At 41.2% G+C, this 19,210-nt stretch overlaps 1 protein-coding gene across 1 annotated transcript in view; it reads left to right on the top strand.

Annotated features, from left to right (window-relative positions):
* TRHR (thyrotropin releasing hormone receptor) overlaps nt 1-18,979 on the top strand; it is a 30,383-nt gene extending 11,404 nt beyond the window's left edge. Inside the window, exons 3-4 of the mRNA XM_060242939.1 lie at nt 17,540-17,926; nt 18,716-18,979. Coding sequence (XP_060098922.1) covers nt 17,540-17,926; nt 18,716-18,724 — 396 coding nt within the window. The 3' untranslated portion in view covers nt 18,725-18,979. The remainder of the gene's footprint in view (nt 1-17,539; nt 17,927-18,715) is intronic.
* Nucleotides 18,980-19,210: the final 231 nt, after the last annotated feature.

Below are 19,210 nucleotides of genomic sequence, written 5' to 3'. Positions count from 1 at the left end.
AGGGCAATAGCTTTACTCATGGGAGTCGCTGAATGTAAGAATTTGCTGTATTTCCACCAACCACTAACAGGAAAATGAGAGTATAGGGGAGAGAGGTCTACTTTAGGGGGTGGAGTTCCAGTTCCAGTTAACAACAGTGTGATGTGGTGGCTAAAAAGGCAAATGCAATTTTGGGTTGTATCAACAGAAGTATAGTGTCCAGATCACGTGATGCGATGGTATCACTTTACTCTGCTCTGGTAAGACCTCACCTGGAGTATTGTGTTCAGTTTTGGGCACCACATTTTAAGAAGGATATAGACAAGCTGGAATGGGTCCAGAGGAGGGCGACGAAGATGGTGAGGGGTCTGGAGACCAAGTCCTATGAGGAAAGTTTGAAGTAGCTGGGCATGTTTAGCCTGGAGAGGAGGCGGCTGAGCGGTAATATGATCACCATCTTCAAGTACGTGAAGGGCTGTCATATAGAGGATAGTGTGAAATTGTTTTCTGTGGCCCCGGAAGGTAGGACCAGAACCAATGGGTTGAAATTAAATCAAAAGAGTTTCCGGCTCAACATTAGGAAGAATTTCCTGACAGTTAGAATGATTCCTCAGTGGAACAGGCTTCCTCGGGAGGTGGTGGGCTCTCCTTCCTTGGAGGTTTTTAAACAGAGGCTAGATGGCCATCTGACAGCGATGAAGATCCTGTGAATTTGGGATAGGTATTTGTGGGTTTTCTGCATTGTTCAGAGGGTTGGACTAGATGACCCTGGTGGTCCCTTCCAACTCTATATCAATTTAATTATACAAAACTCTTCTGAAATGAATGCAAGTATTATGCTCTCTTCCTCCCTCATACACTCACTGGGAAGAGCCACATGGCTCTGCTGCTTGTTCATCCTGATGCAGTTTTGGGTCTTGCTGAGATTCCATATGCATTCCAAAGCACAAAGAGTTTGCAGAGGTCTACTTCTTCTAAACCTGCTGAAATCTAAAGCCACAATCTGACTGTTGGGGCGGGGTCTGAAACCTGGAGCCTGGACACTGGAGGATCCCCTGCTGGGACCTGGAGGCTGGCAAGCCTATTGACAACTTCCAGAGTTTCTCTAGAAAAGAGAGACTCAGGTCAGGTCTTGTGACCATAATTAGAAGAGGAATTAGAGTTACTGAGGCCTAGTTGTGGCCTATTCAGCTAGTTCACTGTTGCACTCCAATAAGCACAGTCCTTATGACCACTACTGCCTCCAGCACTGATTCTTTCCCTCCCTAAAGACATAACAAGTAATGGGGTTTCACTAAAGCATTAAGTCAAATATGCAGAAAGCTGTTATCTTTACAGAGCTCTTTAACAGAGGTTATACAACTTCCTGTGAACCACTCTAGGGCTTCCATACGTGGGAAATTTAAAAAGGGAAATTTGATTTTCATAATCATTCAGTCATAAAGCCAAACAGAACAGAAAACATGGTAAATGAGATGCAATAACAAGTTTACTAAGAAGTAGGTCATCAGAGTTCCATGAGACTTGCTGTCTACTAAGTGTGCACAGAATTGCAGTCTTGAATGTTTGCTAGTCTACTAACCATTTTCACAGGTTCAGTGTAGAAACTATCTTTGTGTACACCTGTGGACCCATACGCTGACACCTTATAACCATTCGCTGTCATTCTTATAACCATTCATTCCACACACTAACTCCAAGTTGGGAAATACCTGGAGATTTTTGGAATGGTGCCTGAGGAGGGCAGGGTTTGGGGAGAGGAGGGACTTCAGTGGGATAGAATGCCATAGAGACTACCTTCCAAAGCAGCTATTTTCTCCAGCTGAATTGATCTCTATTGTCTTGAGATCAGTTGCAATCCCAGGAGATCTCCAGCCACCACCTGGAGGATGGCAACCATATTCAGTACATATAATCTGGACCTTAAATGCTTCCATTCCACTTACTGCTCCCCAGATACAAAATCAGAATTGCAGTCAAGACATTCATACCTCTCTCTCGGCTTGGCTTCACGAACGAAGATTTAAGAAGGGTGCAATAGTCCACGTCTGCTGCAGGCTCGCTGGTGGCTGACAAGACCAATGCGGGACAGGCAGGTCCGGCCACAGTGGCTGCAGCGAAAAGTCTGATTTAGGGTTGGTGCTGTAGCAGTGCGATTCTTCCTCAATCTCCTTTTGTCCTCAAGACCAGCTATGCGTGCGTTCTCAAAAGAAGAGACAGCCTGGTGGATGGTGTGCCTCCATGCTTTGCGATCTGAGGCTAGGTCAGACCACTGGTGATGGTTGATGCGACAGGTGCCAAGGGATTTCTTCAAGGAGTCCTTGTACCTCTTCTTTGGTGCCCCTCTATTTCGATGACCGGTGGAGAGTTTGCCATACAGGGCAATCTTGGGAAGGCGGTGGTTTTCCATCCTAGAAATATGCCCTGCCCAGCGCAGCTGCGTCTTCAACAGCAGTGCCTCGATGCTGGTAACCTCCGCCCGCTTGAGAACTTCAGTGTTGGTCACAAAGTCACTCCAGTGGATGTTGAGGATGGTGCGAAGGCAGCGCTGATGAAAGCGCTCAAGGAGTCGCAGGTGATGACGGTATAAAACCCACGATTCGGAGCCGTAGATTCATTCATACCAGTTGCTGAACATTTGTACATCAATAGGAGAGGGTTGGATAGAGAAAACTGACTTTTCCAGGGACAAGAAATGGTACTTTACAGCTGGCGCTGAAAGGAGAAGACTGAAGGGAACTTTTAGTGGATTAATTCACACTGTGTGAAGAATAAGAAGGAAAAGTGACAAGAAATATCACTAGGGCAGAAGAGCAATGTTGGGTACTAGCAGGGCTTTTTTGGTAGAAAAAGCCCAGCAGGAATTCATTTGCATATTAGGCCATGCCCCCTGACATCAGCATTGTTTCACACAGGGGGTTTTGTAGAAAAAGCCCAGCAGAAACTCATTTGCATATTAGGCCACACACACCAACACCAAGCCAGCCAGAACTGCGTTCCTGTGTGATCCTGCTTAGAAAAAGCTCTGGGTACCAGCGTGTCTCAGAAACAGAAGTTTATGAGTGATGCCTAAATATTGTAGCCTATGAGCTACTGATGTGGCCTTGCAAACAGCTGGAACTTTTGGCTTGAATTCTGTAGTACCACCAGTTGGCTAGAAGGTGTGTTGAGTTTATCAGTCCAACAGGTGCCAGATCCTTAGCAAGGTGATGTCCAGCAGATGCTAGTGGTGCAATCCCCATTGAGTAGACCTGAGCAGGATTTTGAGTAGGCCTGCTTAGGACTGCACTGTAAGCTGTGCAAAGACAGCCTGGAGCAGAGCTGGCTTTCTTCCTAATAGATCAGCAGTCATGATGGCTAATAAGGTGTTGAAGGTTTCAAGGGACTGTGAGTTGGTGCAGAAATTTAGGGAGGAGGGTATTGTGCCTGCCTGCAGAAATGTTTTTGGAAAAGGCACTTTGAAGAGGGCAAGAATGACATGAGGACAGGTCTTGTGTCCATTTTGCTAACTCCAGATCTATCACAAATGCATGAATGGCATCCCAAAATTAACCACAGACCATTACAACATCTTAGAGGCACAAATAACCACGAAAGAGGTAAGCGAAGCTATTGGTCAGCTAAAAATAACTCAGCTCCAGGGATTGACGGATTTAAAATGTTTAAATATGACTTAGTGGAGCATTTCAAAGATTTATGCAATCATATTATAGAGGTTGGAATAATGCCTACTTCATGGTCAGAAGCCAATATTATAGTTATTCCGAAACCAAATATGAACCACTTAGAGACATCAGCATACAGGCCAATATCATTAATAAATACAGATGCCAAAATATTTGCTAAGATCTTAGCCAATAGATTAAAACAAATTTTGCCATACTATATTAACAAAAACCAAACCGACTTTGTGGTACACCACAATATGACAGACAGTATGAGAAGACTGCTAAATATAATTATACATTGTCAAACTCAAAAAGCAGAAGCTACAATAATTTCGCTTGAAGCTGAAAAGGCATTTGACAATATAGAAATTAGTTACCTCAAATTACTTTTAGAAAGAATGGGATTTGGACTAAAATTCCAATCAGCAATAAATGCTATACACAAAAACCCAACAGCAAAAATAAAAATTAATAATATTATTGCCAACCCTATTAATCTGCAAAAAAGGGACTAGACAGGGAAGCCCTTTGTCACCGCTTTTATTTATTTTAGCATAGGACATACAAAAAAATACCAAAATAACAGGCATACCAATTGGAAATCGAGAAATGAAAATTGGCCTGTATGCCAATGACATAATGCTTTCCTTGACTGACCCTATAGAATCTAGTAAAGTTTTGCAAACAACAATAGATAATTTTAGCAAGGTTTCTGGACTTAATTTTAATCCGAGCAAATCAAAAATATACCCAATTAATATTACAGATAACAATAAAAGACAAATAAATAAGGTGATTAACTTTTCTTGGATTATAAAAACAATGTGATAATTGGGAATCCAAATTCCATTAAATTTAAACCAATTATTTTATCATAATTTTTTCAAATTACATCAAGAAGTCACTAAACAGTTAAAAGACTGGAACAGATTTACCTTAATCTGTCCGGACAGGTTTCACTTAGTTTTATACTCACAAGATACCTTTTTTTCTTTCACTCACTTCCAATCAGGATTGCTTCAAAAGATCTTAGAAAATGGCAACAAGGTGTGAATGGGCATATGAAAAACCTAGGATAAGACACAATACTTTAAGATGCTTACCAGCAAGAGGAGGGATGGACTACACAGACTTAGCCTTATATTATGAGGCAGCCAATTTGACACCAATAATTAGAGCAATTAACGAAAATACAGATTTAGACTGGGAATTTATAGAAAATAGAACATTACAACCTAATAAAATCTCAGAGGTATTATGGAACCAACAGCTAATAAATAAAAACTAAACACTTTTTTTATAAATTTGGTACAAAAGAAAACCCAAATTAGCTCCAAACATCTCTATATTATCATCATTCCTTAATAAAAAATGGTTCCCCCCAGGACAGTTAACACAAGACTTCACAGCATGGAGCAAGGCAGGCATATTTAGAATCACTGACATCACAGCTAAAGGCAAAATACTCACGAAACAGGCATTGGAACGCAAAATAGGACAAAAAATAATGTGATACAAATACCTCCAACTAAAACATTTAGTGGAATCAGCACAAATAAAACAGATAATGCTAAGATCATTAACTGAATTTGAGCTCTATATTAAGAAATCATCAGTGTATTCAAAAGCAATATTATTTAGTATTTACAAAATACTAAATAAAGCAACAGAAGAAAAAATACTTACCTATCAAAAGCAATGGCGCATAGATTGCAAAACGGAGCTCACAAATGAAGAATGGGAAGAAATATGGTCTTCAGCAAGCTTGTCTTCTAGCATATTCAGTGTACGTTACCAAGCTATTAAAGTATTAATGAGGTACCTTCCCCCCCCCCAAACAATGCATAAAATAAATAAAAAATTTAACCCATTATGTTGAAAAAATTGTAGATCTCTAGCAGATTATATACATTCATGGTGGGCTTGCAATAAAATCCAAACTTTTTGGCATAAAGTACACCAACAAATTATTTTAATCTCAGGCTGCAATTTTGATTGCACAATAGAAAATATGTTATTAAACAGAGGTGTAAGCAAAGGTAATAAAGCACAAGCTGAACTAATAACAATTCTACTGTCTATGGCAGGGGTGGGGAACCTTTTTTCTGCCAAGGACCATATGGATATTTATAACATCATTTGTGGGCCATAAAAATATCAACTTAAAAAACAGTGCTCTGCCTAGGGAGAATGATTCAGGCCAGAAAAATTAATGCAAATAATTGTTTTTCTATTTGAAGTCATGCGGGGAAAGCCTAATCTGGCACGCACACACACACATGGCCTGCTGCCCTAGGCAAATGCATAGGTCCAGGGCTTTTTTGTAGAAAAAGCCCAGCAGGAACTCAGTAGCATATTAGAACACATCCCTATATTATGTCACACATTCATTAGCATATTAGGCCACACCATCTAGGATAATCATGTGCAAACTGAACTGTGACAGTAACTTTTCCAGGCCCTGCAGCAATTCTGGCCAGCCAGCCAGGCCCCAGGGAGGCTGCCACACAGTACATCTGGGCCCTGTGATCCCTGTCTGACCCTGGGGAGGCTGCTGCACAACCCCAAGATCCTCACTGGCCGGCCAGGCCCCGGGCAGGCTGCCACATGGCTTGGTTTGGTTCAGCAATCCCCAAGGGCCACACCAAGTGCCCTCGAGGACCATATACGCCCCTTGGGACAGATGTTCACCACCCATGGTCTATGGCAAGACTCACCTTAACAACCAAATGGGTTGACCATTCCCCACCAACCATACAATTATGGCATGAAAAAAATTGGGAATGCTTTATAATGCACAAATTAACATATACTTTATCAAGCTCAACAGAAACACAATACCAAAACAAAGTAGTAGCAGTGTGGTATCCATTTATTACATAAATGGCAGAACATGAGCTAATTCTGAAGAATCATTATTATAATAGTTTAATTTATTTTTGATTTATGTATATACAGGCTTGGTTCTGAAAAAAGTGATAGTAAAGATTGACCATTAAGAATAGCCACAAATATTGATATGAATATAATGAGTTTAGATGTCAGTGTGCTTATAGAAAATAGCTTATGCAGTATTTTCTGTGTATTATTTCAACATAAATGTATGACGTTGGCATATATTATTTTACTTCCTAATATTATGTCTGTAATATTGATAAATTCATAATAAAAGTTATTTATTTTATTTATTTATTTTGATTTATATATCGCCTTCCCCGCCGAAGCAGGTTCAGGGCGGCTCACAACATAAAATCCCACAAACAATTAAATTAATAAGTATTAAAACTACACATTCAGTTATAAAATAGATATGCAATGTTTAAAACAGTTAAAACAGAATATTGAGTTGGTGCTATTCTGGTGGCGACGGCCTTCTTCCACTTCTCTTAAATACCGGTGCCGAGTCAATTGAATGCCAGCCGGAAGAGGACAGTCTTGCAGGCCCTGCAGAACTGCACAAGGTTCCGCAAGGCTCTCACTTCATCTGGCAGTTGGTTCCACCAGCAGAGGGCTACAATTGAGAAGGCCCTGTCTCTGGTTGATTTCAATCGGGCCTCCTTCAGCCCGGGGATTACTAATAGATTTTGTGATCCCGATCTAAGTACTCTCTGGGTAACATGTGGGGAGAGACAGTCCCTAAGATAGGCAGGTCCTAGGCCATATAGGGCTTTAAAGGTAATAACCAGCACCTTTTAACAAATCCGGTATACTATTGGCAGCCAGTGCAGTTCCTGCAGTCCCGGCTGAATGTGCTCCCACCTGGGGAGCCCCAATAACAGCCAGGTGACCTCATTCTGCACTAGCTGCAGCTTCCAGGTTTGGCACAAGGGCAGCCGCATGTAGAGGGCATTACAGTAGTCCAGCCTCGAGGTGACCGTTGTATGGATCACTGTTGCCAGGTCGCTGCACTCCAGGAAGGCGACCAACTGCCTTATCCGCCTAAGATGGAAAAACGTGGATTTAGCAGTAGCTGCTATCTGGGTTTCCATTGTCAAGGCAGGCTCCAGTAGCACCCCCAAGCTCTTGACCTTGTGCACCATTGCCAGTGGTGCACCATCAAATGCCATTAGGGGAATTTCCCTTCCCACACTGCCACGACTCAAACAAAGGACCTCTGTCTTCGCTGGATTGAGCTTCAATCTACTTAGCCTAAGCCATCCAGCCACGGCTTGTAGTGCCAGGTCCAAATTTTCTGGAACACAGTCAGGCCGGCTGTCCATCTGTAGATAGAGCTGGATGTCATCAGTGTACTGGTGACAACCCAACCCATACCTCCGGGCAATCTGGGCAAGGGGACGCATGTAGATGTTGAACAGAATCAGGGAGAGCGCCGGTCATCCCCTGCTAGTCTCCGCCACAGCCTCAGACCAGCTGTGAATAGGCCCAGCTCATCACCCTACTCCGGGTGCTAAACAACAAGCTAGCTCCCCAACCCTCTCCTCTCTCGCCAATCAATCAGTTTCCTAATTTAATCTAACAGCTAATTTAATCTAAAACCCCAACCCCACAATCTCCCCTTTAATTAATTAGCTAAAATTGAATAATAATTGAATTAATGCTGATGGCTCCTTAATTGCAAAGACCCTCCCAGCCAGTTACTCTCCCCCAATTAATTTGCCAGAAATATAAACTTAATCGGATTGAAATTAAAAAAAAATTGTATGAATGAATGGACATAATCTCTTATGCTTCATTGCACCCTTCTGATTAGGGTAGTCATTCCGTTCTCATTATTTGGTTCAATTAGGCCAATTGGATGAGGCTGCACTTAAGAAAGAATGTAAAATTTGAGATGGTAACATCGGCTAGGATCAAGATCAATGAGATTATAATATAGCACGCTGGGAAGAACATCTTTTGAAGAATGCCGGGTCAAGGTCTCATTTTTCTAATTCAGAACAGGAGAGATGTTGAATGCAAATACTGTGTTGGAGCATATTTCACTATTTTGTGATCCTTTGGTGAGAAAATTAGATGAGATGGCCACATCTTTATTCTTGTCATTTTGCTTCTCAGGGTTTTTAAAATGCAATATTATAGATGTGATCTTGTATTGTGTAAAATGAACAGATGCACAACTGTTTAGCCCTTTGTGTAAAGGTGCTTGTTTAATGACCTTTGGTGGTCAATCACCGTTCCTAAAAGCTGGCATGCTAGTCATATCCTCCTCCTAGGATGGAAACTAAAAAAAAAAAAAAACATAGAAACAAACTAGTAAGACCTATATCCAAGTTACAGGAAAAGGCAGCTATTTTAACTCAGGAGTGTGGAGAATATTTTGGGTCAAAAGCTTGAGGTAAATTTGTTGAGTAGAAAAAAAATCATAATTGGTCACCACCAAACAGTATTTTTTAAAAGGTGCTTTTGTTGTATAACTTGAGGTATTGGGTGGGGGGACAGTGAATTCATTTTTTAGCCAACCCAAAGCATCCATTAGGACTAAGTACGGTACTTCCAAAATTATGACGTTTGAGTTCAGTGGCACCTGACAATGCACACAAAAACATATACCCAGAATTAAACTTCGTTGGTCTTAAAGGTACCACAGGACTCAAATTTTGTTCTATTGCTTCAGACCAACACGGGTACCTACCGGAATCTACTTCCAAAATTGTCTGCTTTGAGTATTTGCATGTTATTGTAAATCTTTTTTCACTGAAGTGTTTGTGTAGCACGTGGTATTGACAGGGCTTTTTTTTTGGAGCAGGAACGCACAGGAACGCAGTTGCAGCTGGCTTGGCATTAGGGGGTGTGGCCTAATATGCAAATGATTCTTGCTGGGCTTTTTTAAAAAAAAGGCTAGGTATTGAGATCACTGAAAAATATTATTGTCATCATGAAAGTCCTCTGATTCCATGCATCCATCTAAGTGTATATCATTATTGGGTGGCACAGAATGCTGTACAATCAGTGCTTTAGTTTGAGGAAGCATCATTTCCCAATGATTTATTTCACTGGGAAAATTTCTACACTGCTTCTCCAGAGACTCACTTGAGGTGATCTATAATTAAAATATTAAAACAAAACATTTTTTTAATAGCCACTAAAAACAAAAAAAAGCCATCTGAAACAAACAGAGCTATTAAAACAGACCATTAAAAAGGAGACAGGCTGTTAAAAAAGTACAGCCTACACATTGATCAACCTAACGGTATGGATAAAACAGTCTGCAAGCCGTAAATAAAAGATCTACAGACCATTCATTAAGAGCATTATCTTGGTGCCTAAAGGAAAGTAGCATAGATGCCAGGCAAACCTCATGGGGTGGAGTGCATTCCAAAGGTAAAGTGCCACCACTGAAAAATCTATGTCTCTGTTCATCACCCACATCGTATCTCTGGATGGGGAGCACAGAAAACTGGGCTTTTGAGGAAGAAGTTAGCTAGAAGACTGGATAATATGAGAAGAGGCAGTCCTTCAAGTATTGGCAAAATCAAAATGATGGGCGAATGCACTATTCATTGATGTGACTCAAAGAAGTTCAAAAATGTTCCTCAAGTCCTATGAAGAAAGATTGAAGGAGCTGGACATGTTTAGCCTGGAGAGGAGGTGGCTGAGAGGTAATATAATCACCATCTTCAAATACTTGAAGGGCTGTCATATAGAGGATGTTGCAGAATTGTTTTCTGTGGCCCCAAAAGGAAGGACCAGAACCAATGGGTTGAAATTAAATTTCCAGCTCAACATTAGGAAGAATTTCCTGACAGTTAGAGTGGTTCCTCATTGGATCAGGCTTCCTCAGGAGGTGATGGGTTCTCCTTCTTTTGAGGTTTTTACACAGAGGCTGGATGGCCATCTGACAGCAATGCAGATTCTGTGAATTTAGTGGGGGGGGAGGGCTTATTTGTGAATTTCCTGTATTGTGCAGGGGGTTGAACTAGATGACACTGGAGGTTCCTTCCAACTCTATGGTTCTAAGAATGTTCATTCCATTTGCCTATGTATTATTTTTTCAATGCCTAATAACCCTGTGCAATATTTTTAAAATATGTGCACAAGGAGTTTCAGGTGTGCACTGAGTGGGACATTTTTTAAAAAATTACTACAAATTTCTTATTAATTGTCCCCCATATTGAGGGGAGACATCAGATTAAGTTCTCTTAGTTGTAGCTTGCATGGACAAAGGCATGCCATTATTCAGGAAAAAAGAAGTCTGAACTACTTATGTTCCTCTGATTTGTAGTTAATGCCTGTTCCAAGGTGCTGAGCACACTGCTGGATCTTTGCATCCACCTAACATCTACCTAACATCTACCTAAATAGTCTCTTCAACAGAGAACCAATTATAGTGTAGTACAAACACTATGTCAGCAACAGTGCCCCATGAAAGAACAGGGGGGATCAAATGAGCAATTCACTTGGACTTTTAGGAAATCCATTTAATGTGAGAAACGCAGCCTGAATTTCCAAGGCCATGTATGACTCTGGTAGACAATGGCCATGACCCTAATCCAGCATCAATATCCCCGCTGGCTGCTGTGTATCACATATCATGGATACGTGCAGTTATGCTTGTATCAGATGTGCCACTCCGCTTTTATGGGATGTGCCTTTTGGAGAGAGGACAGGTGTCCTAAACTTCACCCGAAGCTGCCACAATTACATTTCCCTACAAAATGAAAAAAAAAAAAGAAACTCAGATCCCTGCTGGCCAGAGAAACAGTTGTTCAAACGCCCTCCCTCCAATACATTATTGATTGTATGGCAATCTCAATGGATATGATGTTTAAAAGGACACATAGACTTGAGAGATGTCAGCCCCCAAAAACTAATTAAAGAAAAACACACTATAAATTCATTTCTGAAAATACTCTAATATAGCTCCATATAATGAATCGGTACAAAAGACAGATGCTGATTCCTCGCTAGCAGTTGCTCCACCCCTGGGCTTTTGTTTTCCTTGGAGCAAGTGACCGATTCCCCACTAGTCACTGCACAGCCACATTTTTACTTGAGGCTCCCTCCAATTTCCCCTGTGGCAACTTGGTCTTGTTTTTTTTTGAGATCCTGAAGCTGTGAGGGAAATTGGAGGGAACAGCAAGTCAAAATGCAGCTGCTCAGTGACTAGTAGGAAATCGGTCGCTTGCTCCAAGTAAAGCAGAATCTCGGGGGTAAAGCAATTGCTAGTAAGGAATAAATATCAGCTTATACCAGGGATGTCAAACATGTGGCCCGGGGTCTGAATCAGGCCCCCGGAAGGCTACTATCAGGTCCGCAAGCAACTCACTATCATCTGCTTCCTTCTCCCTCTCTTGCTTCCTTCTGCATAACCACTTGCTTTTTCAGGCTTGCTCAATCACACAAGAGCTACAGAGCAAAGCTCCTCCCTTGGGGAGGAAGTAGGAGAAGGAGAGCAAGCTTTGCCAGGCTCTCTCAATTGCACAGCAGAGCTAGAGAGCCAAGCCTCTCTTCCTTCTGTTGGTTGCTACAGCAAGCCAGTGAGGTAGATTGGGTTGCATGTGTGTGTTTGTCTGTGTCTTTATAAAGTTTATATCCCCATGATCTGGCATTAAATGATACCCATTGCCCAACCCAACAAGGTCAAGATCCAGCCTTTATAGCAAATGAATTTGACACCTATGGCTTATACATACAATTCACCAGAAGGTAAGTTCATATACACAAATGTGGAAAAAGTCTAAGTAATGCACCAGAATGCTTTCAAATAAAGTCTTTTTTGATATACGGGATTTCTGAAGATAAGTAGACTTTGAACCTTTTATTATTACCTATGATGGTAATAATAACCAGGAACCTACTGTTTAAGCAACACAGGGGGAAGTGGGAAGCCCATTCTCCCTTGAGGTTGCCAAGCATCAGGCAAGACCTAGAGTTCTCCTGGAATTACAATGGATCTCCAGGTGACAGAGATCAATTCCCTTTGTAATGCCGCCTTTGGCTGTGGGTTCCCAGATTAGAGTACTCACTCAGGCACCTATCCTGAGGTCCATTCAGCAGAGACAAATTGGCTCAAGACATCAACCCTTTATTTGCACGGGGAGAACTCTCACAATCAACAACTACAGTTAACATGAAAAACTGGAAACTGAAACAAGCGCTGACACTATGTATTATAAGTCCTTAATGACAGATCCAACTGAAAAGGTAGCAAAACTAATTGATATCACTATAACTGAATTGGGTTACATCACAGATAAAATTGCTAGCTCTTTAAGAAAACCGTATCCAAGAGCACCAGTATTTTATATACTTCCAAAGATTCATAAAAAGGAATTTTCACTGCCTGGGCACCCTATCCTATCAGCCTTGGCATCGCTATTAGAACCATTAAGTCAGTATGTGGACTATTTCTTGAAACCTCATGTTGTTAACATTAAAACTTACATAAAGGACACTTCAGATTTTGTGACTCAAGTAGAAGTGTTAGAGGTTCCTGGGGACTCGGTTTTGATTTCTATGGATGTCACCTCCCTTTATACTAACATACCCCTTGAGGAAGCCAAATTACTACTACATAATATTTTGGACACTAGGCAGAAACAGGAACCTCCAACATATTTCCTGTTGGATTTAATTGACTTGATTTTTGAGCACAATTTTTTTTAGATTTGACCAGCAATTCTACTTACAAGTAAAGGGGGATTCCATGGGAATCCCCTTTTCTCCTAGCCTGGCGTGCCTATTTTTGGTGGACCTTGAAAACAGATATTTTTGTAATCCTCAAATTAATCCAGTTTTTTCCCCCATCGTTTGGTTTAAAAGATATATTGATGACATCATGGTTGTGGTGACACATGAGTCGATGGTTGCCCCTTTAATGGAGTGGATGAATGGATGGAGTACACCATTCAATTAAGTTCTCTTATGTGGCAGATAAGCAGGTTATTGCTTTCCTGGATACTTGTGTTTACAAAATCAAAGATAATACTTTGGTTGTTAAAATTTATAGGAAGCCAATGGACAGGAGTGCTCTTCTGCATTTCCAATCTTATCATCAGAGGCATTTGAGAGCTAGTTTACCTTATAGCCAGATGATAAGGGCTAACCGCAATTCTACTACGCAACAGGACTTTGAAAAGGAATAAGACAATATCTGCCAACAATTTAGATCCTGAGGGGATCCCAACAATATTTTGCAGGAGGTGGTTACCAGGATTAACTGGGTTCAGAGGCAAACTTTACTTTAAAAACCTCAACAGGAACAGAGTGATAGTGGACGCAAGAGGATTACTTGCGCCATGCAGTATTCTCCATTAACACAGTCCAATTACAATATAATTTTAAAAATTTGGTTTGTTGTTCTATTTGAAGTCATGTAGGGAAAGCCTAATCCCCACATGACTTCAAATAGAAAAACAATTATTTGCATTAATTTTGCTGGCCTGAATCATTCTCCCTCGGCAGAGCACTGTTTTTTAAGTTGATAATTTTTTATGGCCCGCGAATGATGTTATAAATATCCATATGGCCCTTGGCAGAAAAAAGGTTTCCCACCCCTGTTGTAAAGAATTTGCCAGGATGCCAGGAAATTCCTAGGATGGGGTTTAGAAGATCTAGAAATATCAGTGAACTTCTGATTAAATCAGATTTTGCAGTTCAACAGGAAATGCCAAAAAATACAGGCGGGCACTTTAAATGCGATGTCTGTTCCACTTGTGGTCTGTCTATACAAACTAAGGAATTAATTCATTCGACTTCTGGTTTTAGAGTATCCTTAAGAGAAACAACAACATGTACAATGAAAAAATGTATTTATATAATTCTCTGTCTGTGCAATAAAATTTATTTGGGTTCTACAACACGAGCAGTGTGCACACACGTGTTGGAGCACAAATCACGGGTGAAGAATCACGTGATAGGTGCTCCACTTGTAGAACATTTTACAGCCGTGAATCATCAACCAGAATCGATGCACTTTTGTGTTATTCTCAAGTTTCCTTCTAGATTGCAGGATAAGTTGGATTGCCATAGATGGCTTTTACAACAGGAAATGAGCATGATTTTAAAATTAAATACTTCTCATGGGCTAAAAAAATGAATGGAACCTTACTTGTTTTTATAACTGTATAACGGAGTACGATATTTTGCATTGGATTCATGTAAAAACTGTCCTTGCTTTATATATAGAAGATTGTAATTAGGAATGTTTTTCTACCATGGAAGATGTATCTTTAAGGAACACTAAGAGGTTGCACTTGTGTGTATATATTGGGTTTAATTGATATGTATAAGTAATGCCTTCAGGGTCATTCACTGACGAAAGTATTTGGCTTTCTTACCCAGTGAATAAAAATCTTTATTGGAAGGTATGTATTTGGAGAATTCACTGATGTGTACACACATGATATATTTTTTAATAATTTTATGAAATCCTAACAAAATTTTTCCTCATGCAGCGTGAAAAAGCTCTATGCGAAACAGGGGCACTAGTACAGACCTGTTGCCTTTGGATTGCTTGCTGCATTTTTCATGAATGTGAATTGATTGAACACTGATCAATTTCATCAGAACTCTCCTGAAGAACTCTGACATTAATTTGCTGAAGAATAATGGGACTGGTGTTCTGATGCTTGAGTTCCTTGGACTATATATAAAACTGAATGATTACATTGATGTTATCTGAATATATTATACATTTGTATTTAATTCGTTATTCATTTTGTAATTACTTGGAGGCTGGGGTTCACGGCAGCATTGCTTTCTATTCCTCTGCCACCTGGAGGCTGGCAACCCTAAATACCATGTAAATTTTAGTAGCATTACAATAATAATACTGGAACGTCTATAATGGTTTCAAGCTACTATAAGGTCATTAACATTTTTAACATATTGTCTAATGTTTAAGGGGGCCCACTTGCCATCAGGCAAGCTGACACTCTGACCAGTCCGCTGCTGGCTGCCCTGAGCCCTTGATACAGGGTAAGATGGGATAAAAATCTAACTCACTAATAAAGACTCTAGTGAGGTGGTAGAGATCTAGTTTTTATTCTCAAAAATGCACTCAAGTGAGGAGATTTATACTCTTTCATCATCCCACACCATCCCAAGCTGCCCTGTTCCTACCAGCAAAGGAAACAGGGGCCATGCCAAACACTGAAAGAGGGGCCAAAGGCAAAGCCCAAAAGAGTATAGCTAAACATTGAAAAGAAAGCCATCTTTTATTCCAGTCAAAAGTACGTTTAAAATTTTGAGGCCTTTCAAAACCTTCTCCGGGGGAATCTATGCGTGTTAAATGCTGTCAAGTCACTTCTGACATGACAGCCCTATGAACCAATGGCCTCAAAAACATCTTACTGCTAATAGCCTTTCTCAGGTCTTGCAAACTGAAGGCCTTGGCTTCCTTGACTGAGCCAATCCATCTCATGTTGGGTCTTCCTCTTTTCCTGATGCCTTCAACTTTTCCTAGCACTATTGTATTTTCTAGTGAGTCTTGACTTCTCATAATATGACCAAAGTACATTAGTTGTAGATTTTCTGGGCTGTATGGCCATGGTCCTCAAGCTGGTCTTGAGGACAAAAGGAGATTGAGGAAGAATCGTACTGCTACAGCACCAACCCCAAATCAGACTTTTCCCTGCAGCCACTGTGGCCGGACCTGCCTGTCCCACATTGGTCTTGTCAGCCACCAGCGAGCCTGTAGCAGACGTGGACTACTGCACCTTTCTTAAATCTTCGTACGCGAAGTCAAGCCAAGAGATGGCCATGGTCTTGGCATTGTGAGACCTGATGTTTCACTAGCAACTGTGACTGGCATTCTCAGAGGTCTAAACCCAGAAAACTGGAGTTCTCTCTGGGTCAAAGTGAGAAGATGGTTAGTAGGCACGCAGGGCTTTTTTTGGCTTGGTGTCAGGGGGTGTGGCCTAATATGCAACTGATCTCCTGCTCTGTGTGAAACAATTGTGATGTCAGGGTGTGCGTGGCCTAATATACAAATTAGTTTCTGCTGGGCTTTTTCTACAAAAAAAGCCTTGTAAGCAGGTAATTTATATCTACTCAGGAAGGTGGGGTAGGGCTGAGTCATTATCTTGTAGGAGTTTCCCAGGCTGTGACGTGCTAATAGAGAAGCTTTCCTACCCCCACCTTCCTGAGTAGATATAAATTACCTGCCTACCATCTTCTTCTCACTTTGACCCAGTTTTCTGGGTTATACCTCTGATGACAGAATGAAGGCGAGAACTCTGCCAGTCACAGCTGTTGGTAAAACGTTACATCTCACAATGCCAAGACTAGAGCCAAGTTGCCAAGTTGTAGAGAAAATCTACAACTAATGAACTCTGGCCGTGAAAGCCTTCGACAGCATAAAGGACTAAATTTAGTCTTTTTAGCTTTTAGGGAGAGTCTTGTTGAGCTTGTGGGCATTTTCAGAATTTTAAGTCAGTGCAACACAAAATGGCTGACATTGGGGCTGAAGTCAATCATAAAATGTTGGAATATTGCAGGCGAAGTCTAGCAAACTCTTGTGACACAGGCAGCTGTTTCAGATTGGGTGCTTCCTGAAGACACAATGGTGATGCCTTCTAATCTTCTGAAGCACCTCATTTTCAGTTGCTAGCTCTGAATTGGGAAATTCCTGATTTGGGGATGGCACCTGAGGAGGACAGGGTTTAGGGAAGGAAGGGACCCATGTGTGGTATAATGCCATATATCCAAGGCAGTCATTTTCAGTTGCAATTGTGGGAGATTGTCAGGTCCTACCTGCAGGTTAACAACCCAATGGTCCAGTGGGGTGGAGGAAATTCAGGACTGACCATTCACTTTCAGGAACAGACTCTTTGGATAAAAAGCAAATCTCTGACAGGAAATCTATCAGCAGGTACCCTTTTGCTCATGGGTGCTACTTTGGGAATCACTGCATTAATGGTTTACCATACTGCCTTCATGCTTTGTTCATTTCTATTGCTGACAGGTTATACCTTTCCATTTTTCCCAAGGTCACCAAGATGCTGGCTGTGGTTGTCATTCTGTTTGCATTACTGTGGATGCCTTACCGGACCCTGGTGGTCATCAACTCTTTCCTATCTAACCCTTTCCAAGAAAATTGGTTCCTGCTGTTCTGCCGAATCTGCATTTACCTAAACAGTGCCATCAACCCTGTGATTTACAACCTCATGTCCCAGAAGTTCCGAGCAGCCTTCAGGAAACTCTGCAAATGCCAACAGAAACAATCCGAAAAGCCCACCAACTACAGTGTGGCCCTCAACTATAGTGTCATCAAGGAGTCCGATCACTTCAACACTGAACTGGATGATATCACCATCACAGATGCTTACCTGTCAACTTCAAAAATGTCTTTTGATGATACCTGTGTGTCTTCTGAGGTAAAGGCCTGTTGCTATTAATCCAAGTAGCGGTTATCTGTATTTTTCTACAGCCAGGCAGAGATTTTTAAGGATAATAGGATGTGACCTTTTCTTCATGGTCCAAATTACACAAGCTTTAAAATCTTACTGGATGGGTCTTCACAAGATGAGAACTCGTGGACATTCTATGAAATTGCTGAGCAGTCGGATTAGAACTGATAAAAGGAAGTACTTCTTTACCCAAAGGGTGATTAACACATGGAATTAACTGCCACAGGAGGTGGTGGTGACTACAAGCACAGACAGCTTCAAGAGGGGATTGGATCAGCATATGGAGCAGAGGTCCATCAGTGGATATTAGCCACAGCTTATCATTGGAACTCTCTGCCTGGGGCAGTGATGCTCTATATTCTTGGTGCTTGCGGGGGGGGGGGGGCACAGTGGGAGGGCTTCTAGTGTCCTGACTCACTGATGAACCTCCTGACGGCACTTGGGTTTTTTGGCCACTATGTGACACAGAGTGTTGGACTGGATGGGCCATTGGCCTGATCCAATATGGCTTCTCTTACATTCTCTTTGACAAATGGTGTTTTGGTTCCCATTCAGCATGGGAGTGATCTTCTGAAACATTCAAACTTTCATCATTCACCATCACAGATCAATACCTGTTATTTTCCTGAAATGGTTGAAAGCAGTGATCTATATCATCTGCTATGTGGGAACTGATGATCAATAGCTTTTGACTTGTGTGAGATACTTTAAGCTTGCTTAACTCTGATATTTAAAGATTTCCATTTCTCATTTCAGGTCATGTAAAGATGGAGAACAGTTGTGTGCCCTTCAGCGTGGCTGCTGCTTCTACCTTATTTGAGATCACAGAGTTATCCCGTTCTGAACCATTCTGGTGTTTGTTTTTTTAATGTGATCAAAGAAGATTCCAAAGGCTGAATCTTTTCATACCATCTGGCATCAGACAATGCTTGCTTTACTGAGCTAAGAGGCCAAACAATGTACGCCGTTATTCATGTGGCATTTGTGCATATATTTCTAAATCTTCTACTGTATATAGAGCTGCCCCACTGAAGCCTATAAAATGAAATGGTTGTAGCCCTAGTTTTTAGGATTGATTTCAATGGACTTTGAAGGATGTGATTCTGCTTAGGAGGGCTCGGTTAATGTTACATATTCAGAATGGCATTGCCCTTCATGAGAAGCAGAGATCAGTTGATGTCAGACTCGTGTGCAATCTTTGTGTGTGTGTGTGTGTGTGTGCTTTCAGCCACTTATATATCTCCCTTTTAG

Source organism: Heteronotia binoei, chromosome 7 (assembly GCF_032191835.1).
Source record: "Heteronotia binoei isolate CCM8104 ecotype False Entrance Well chromosome 7, APGP_CSIRO_Hbin_v1, whole genome shotgun sequence".
NCBI classification, from domain to species: Eukaryota; Metazoa; Chordata; class Lepidosauria; order Squamata; family Gekkonidae; genus Heteronotia; species Heteronotia binoei.
Note: the sequence above shows the minus strand (reverse complement) of the source record. Positions and strands in the feature narration are given on the sequence as shown.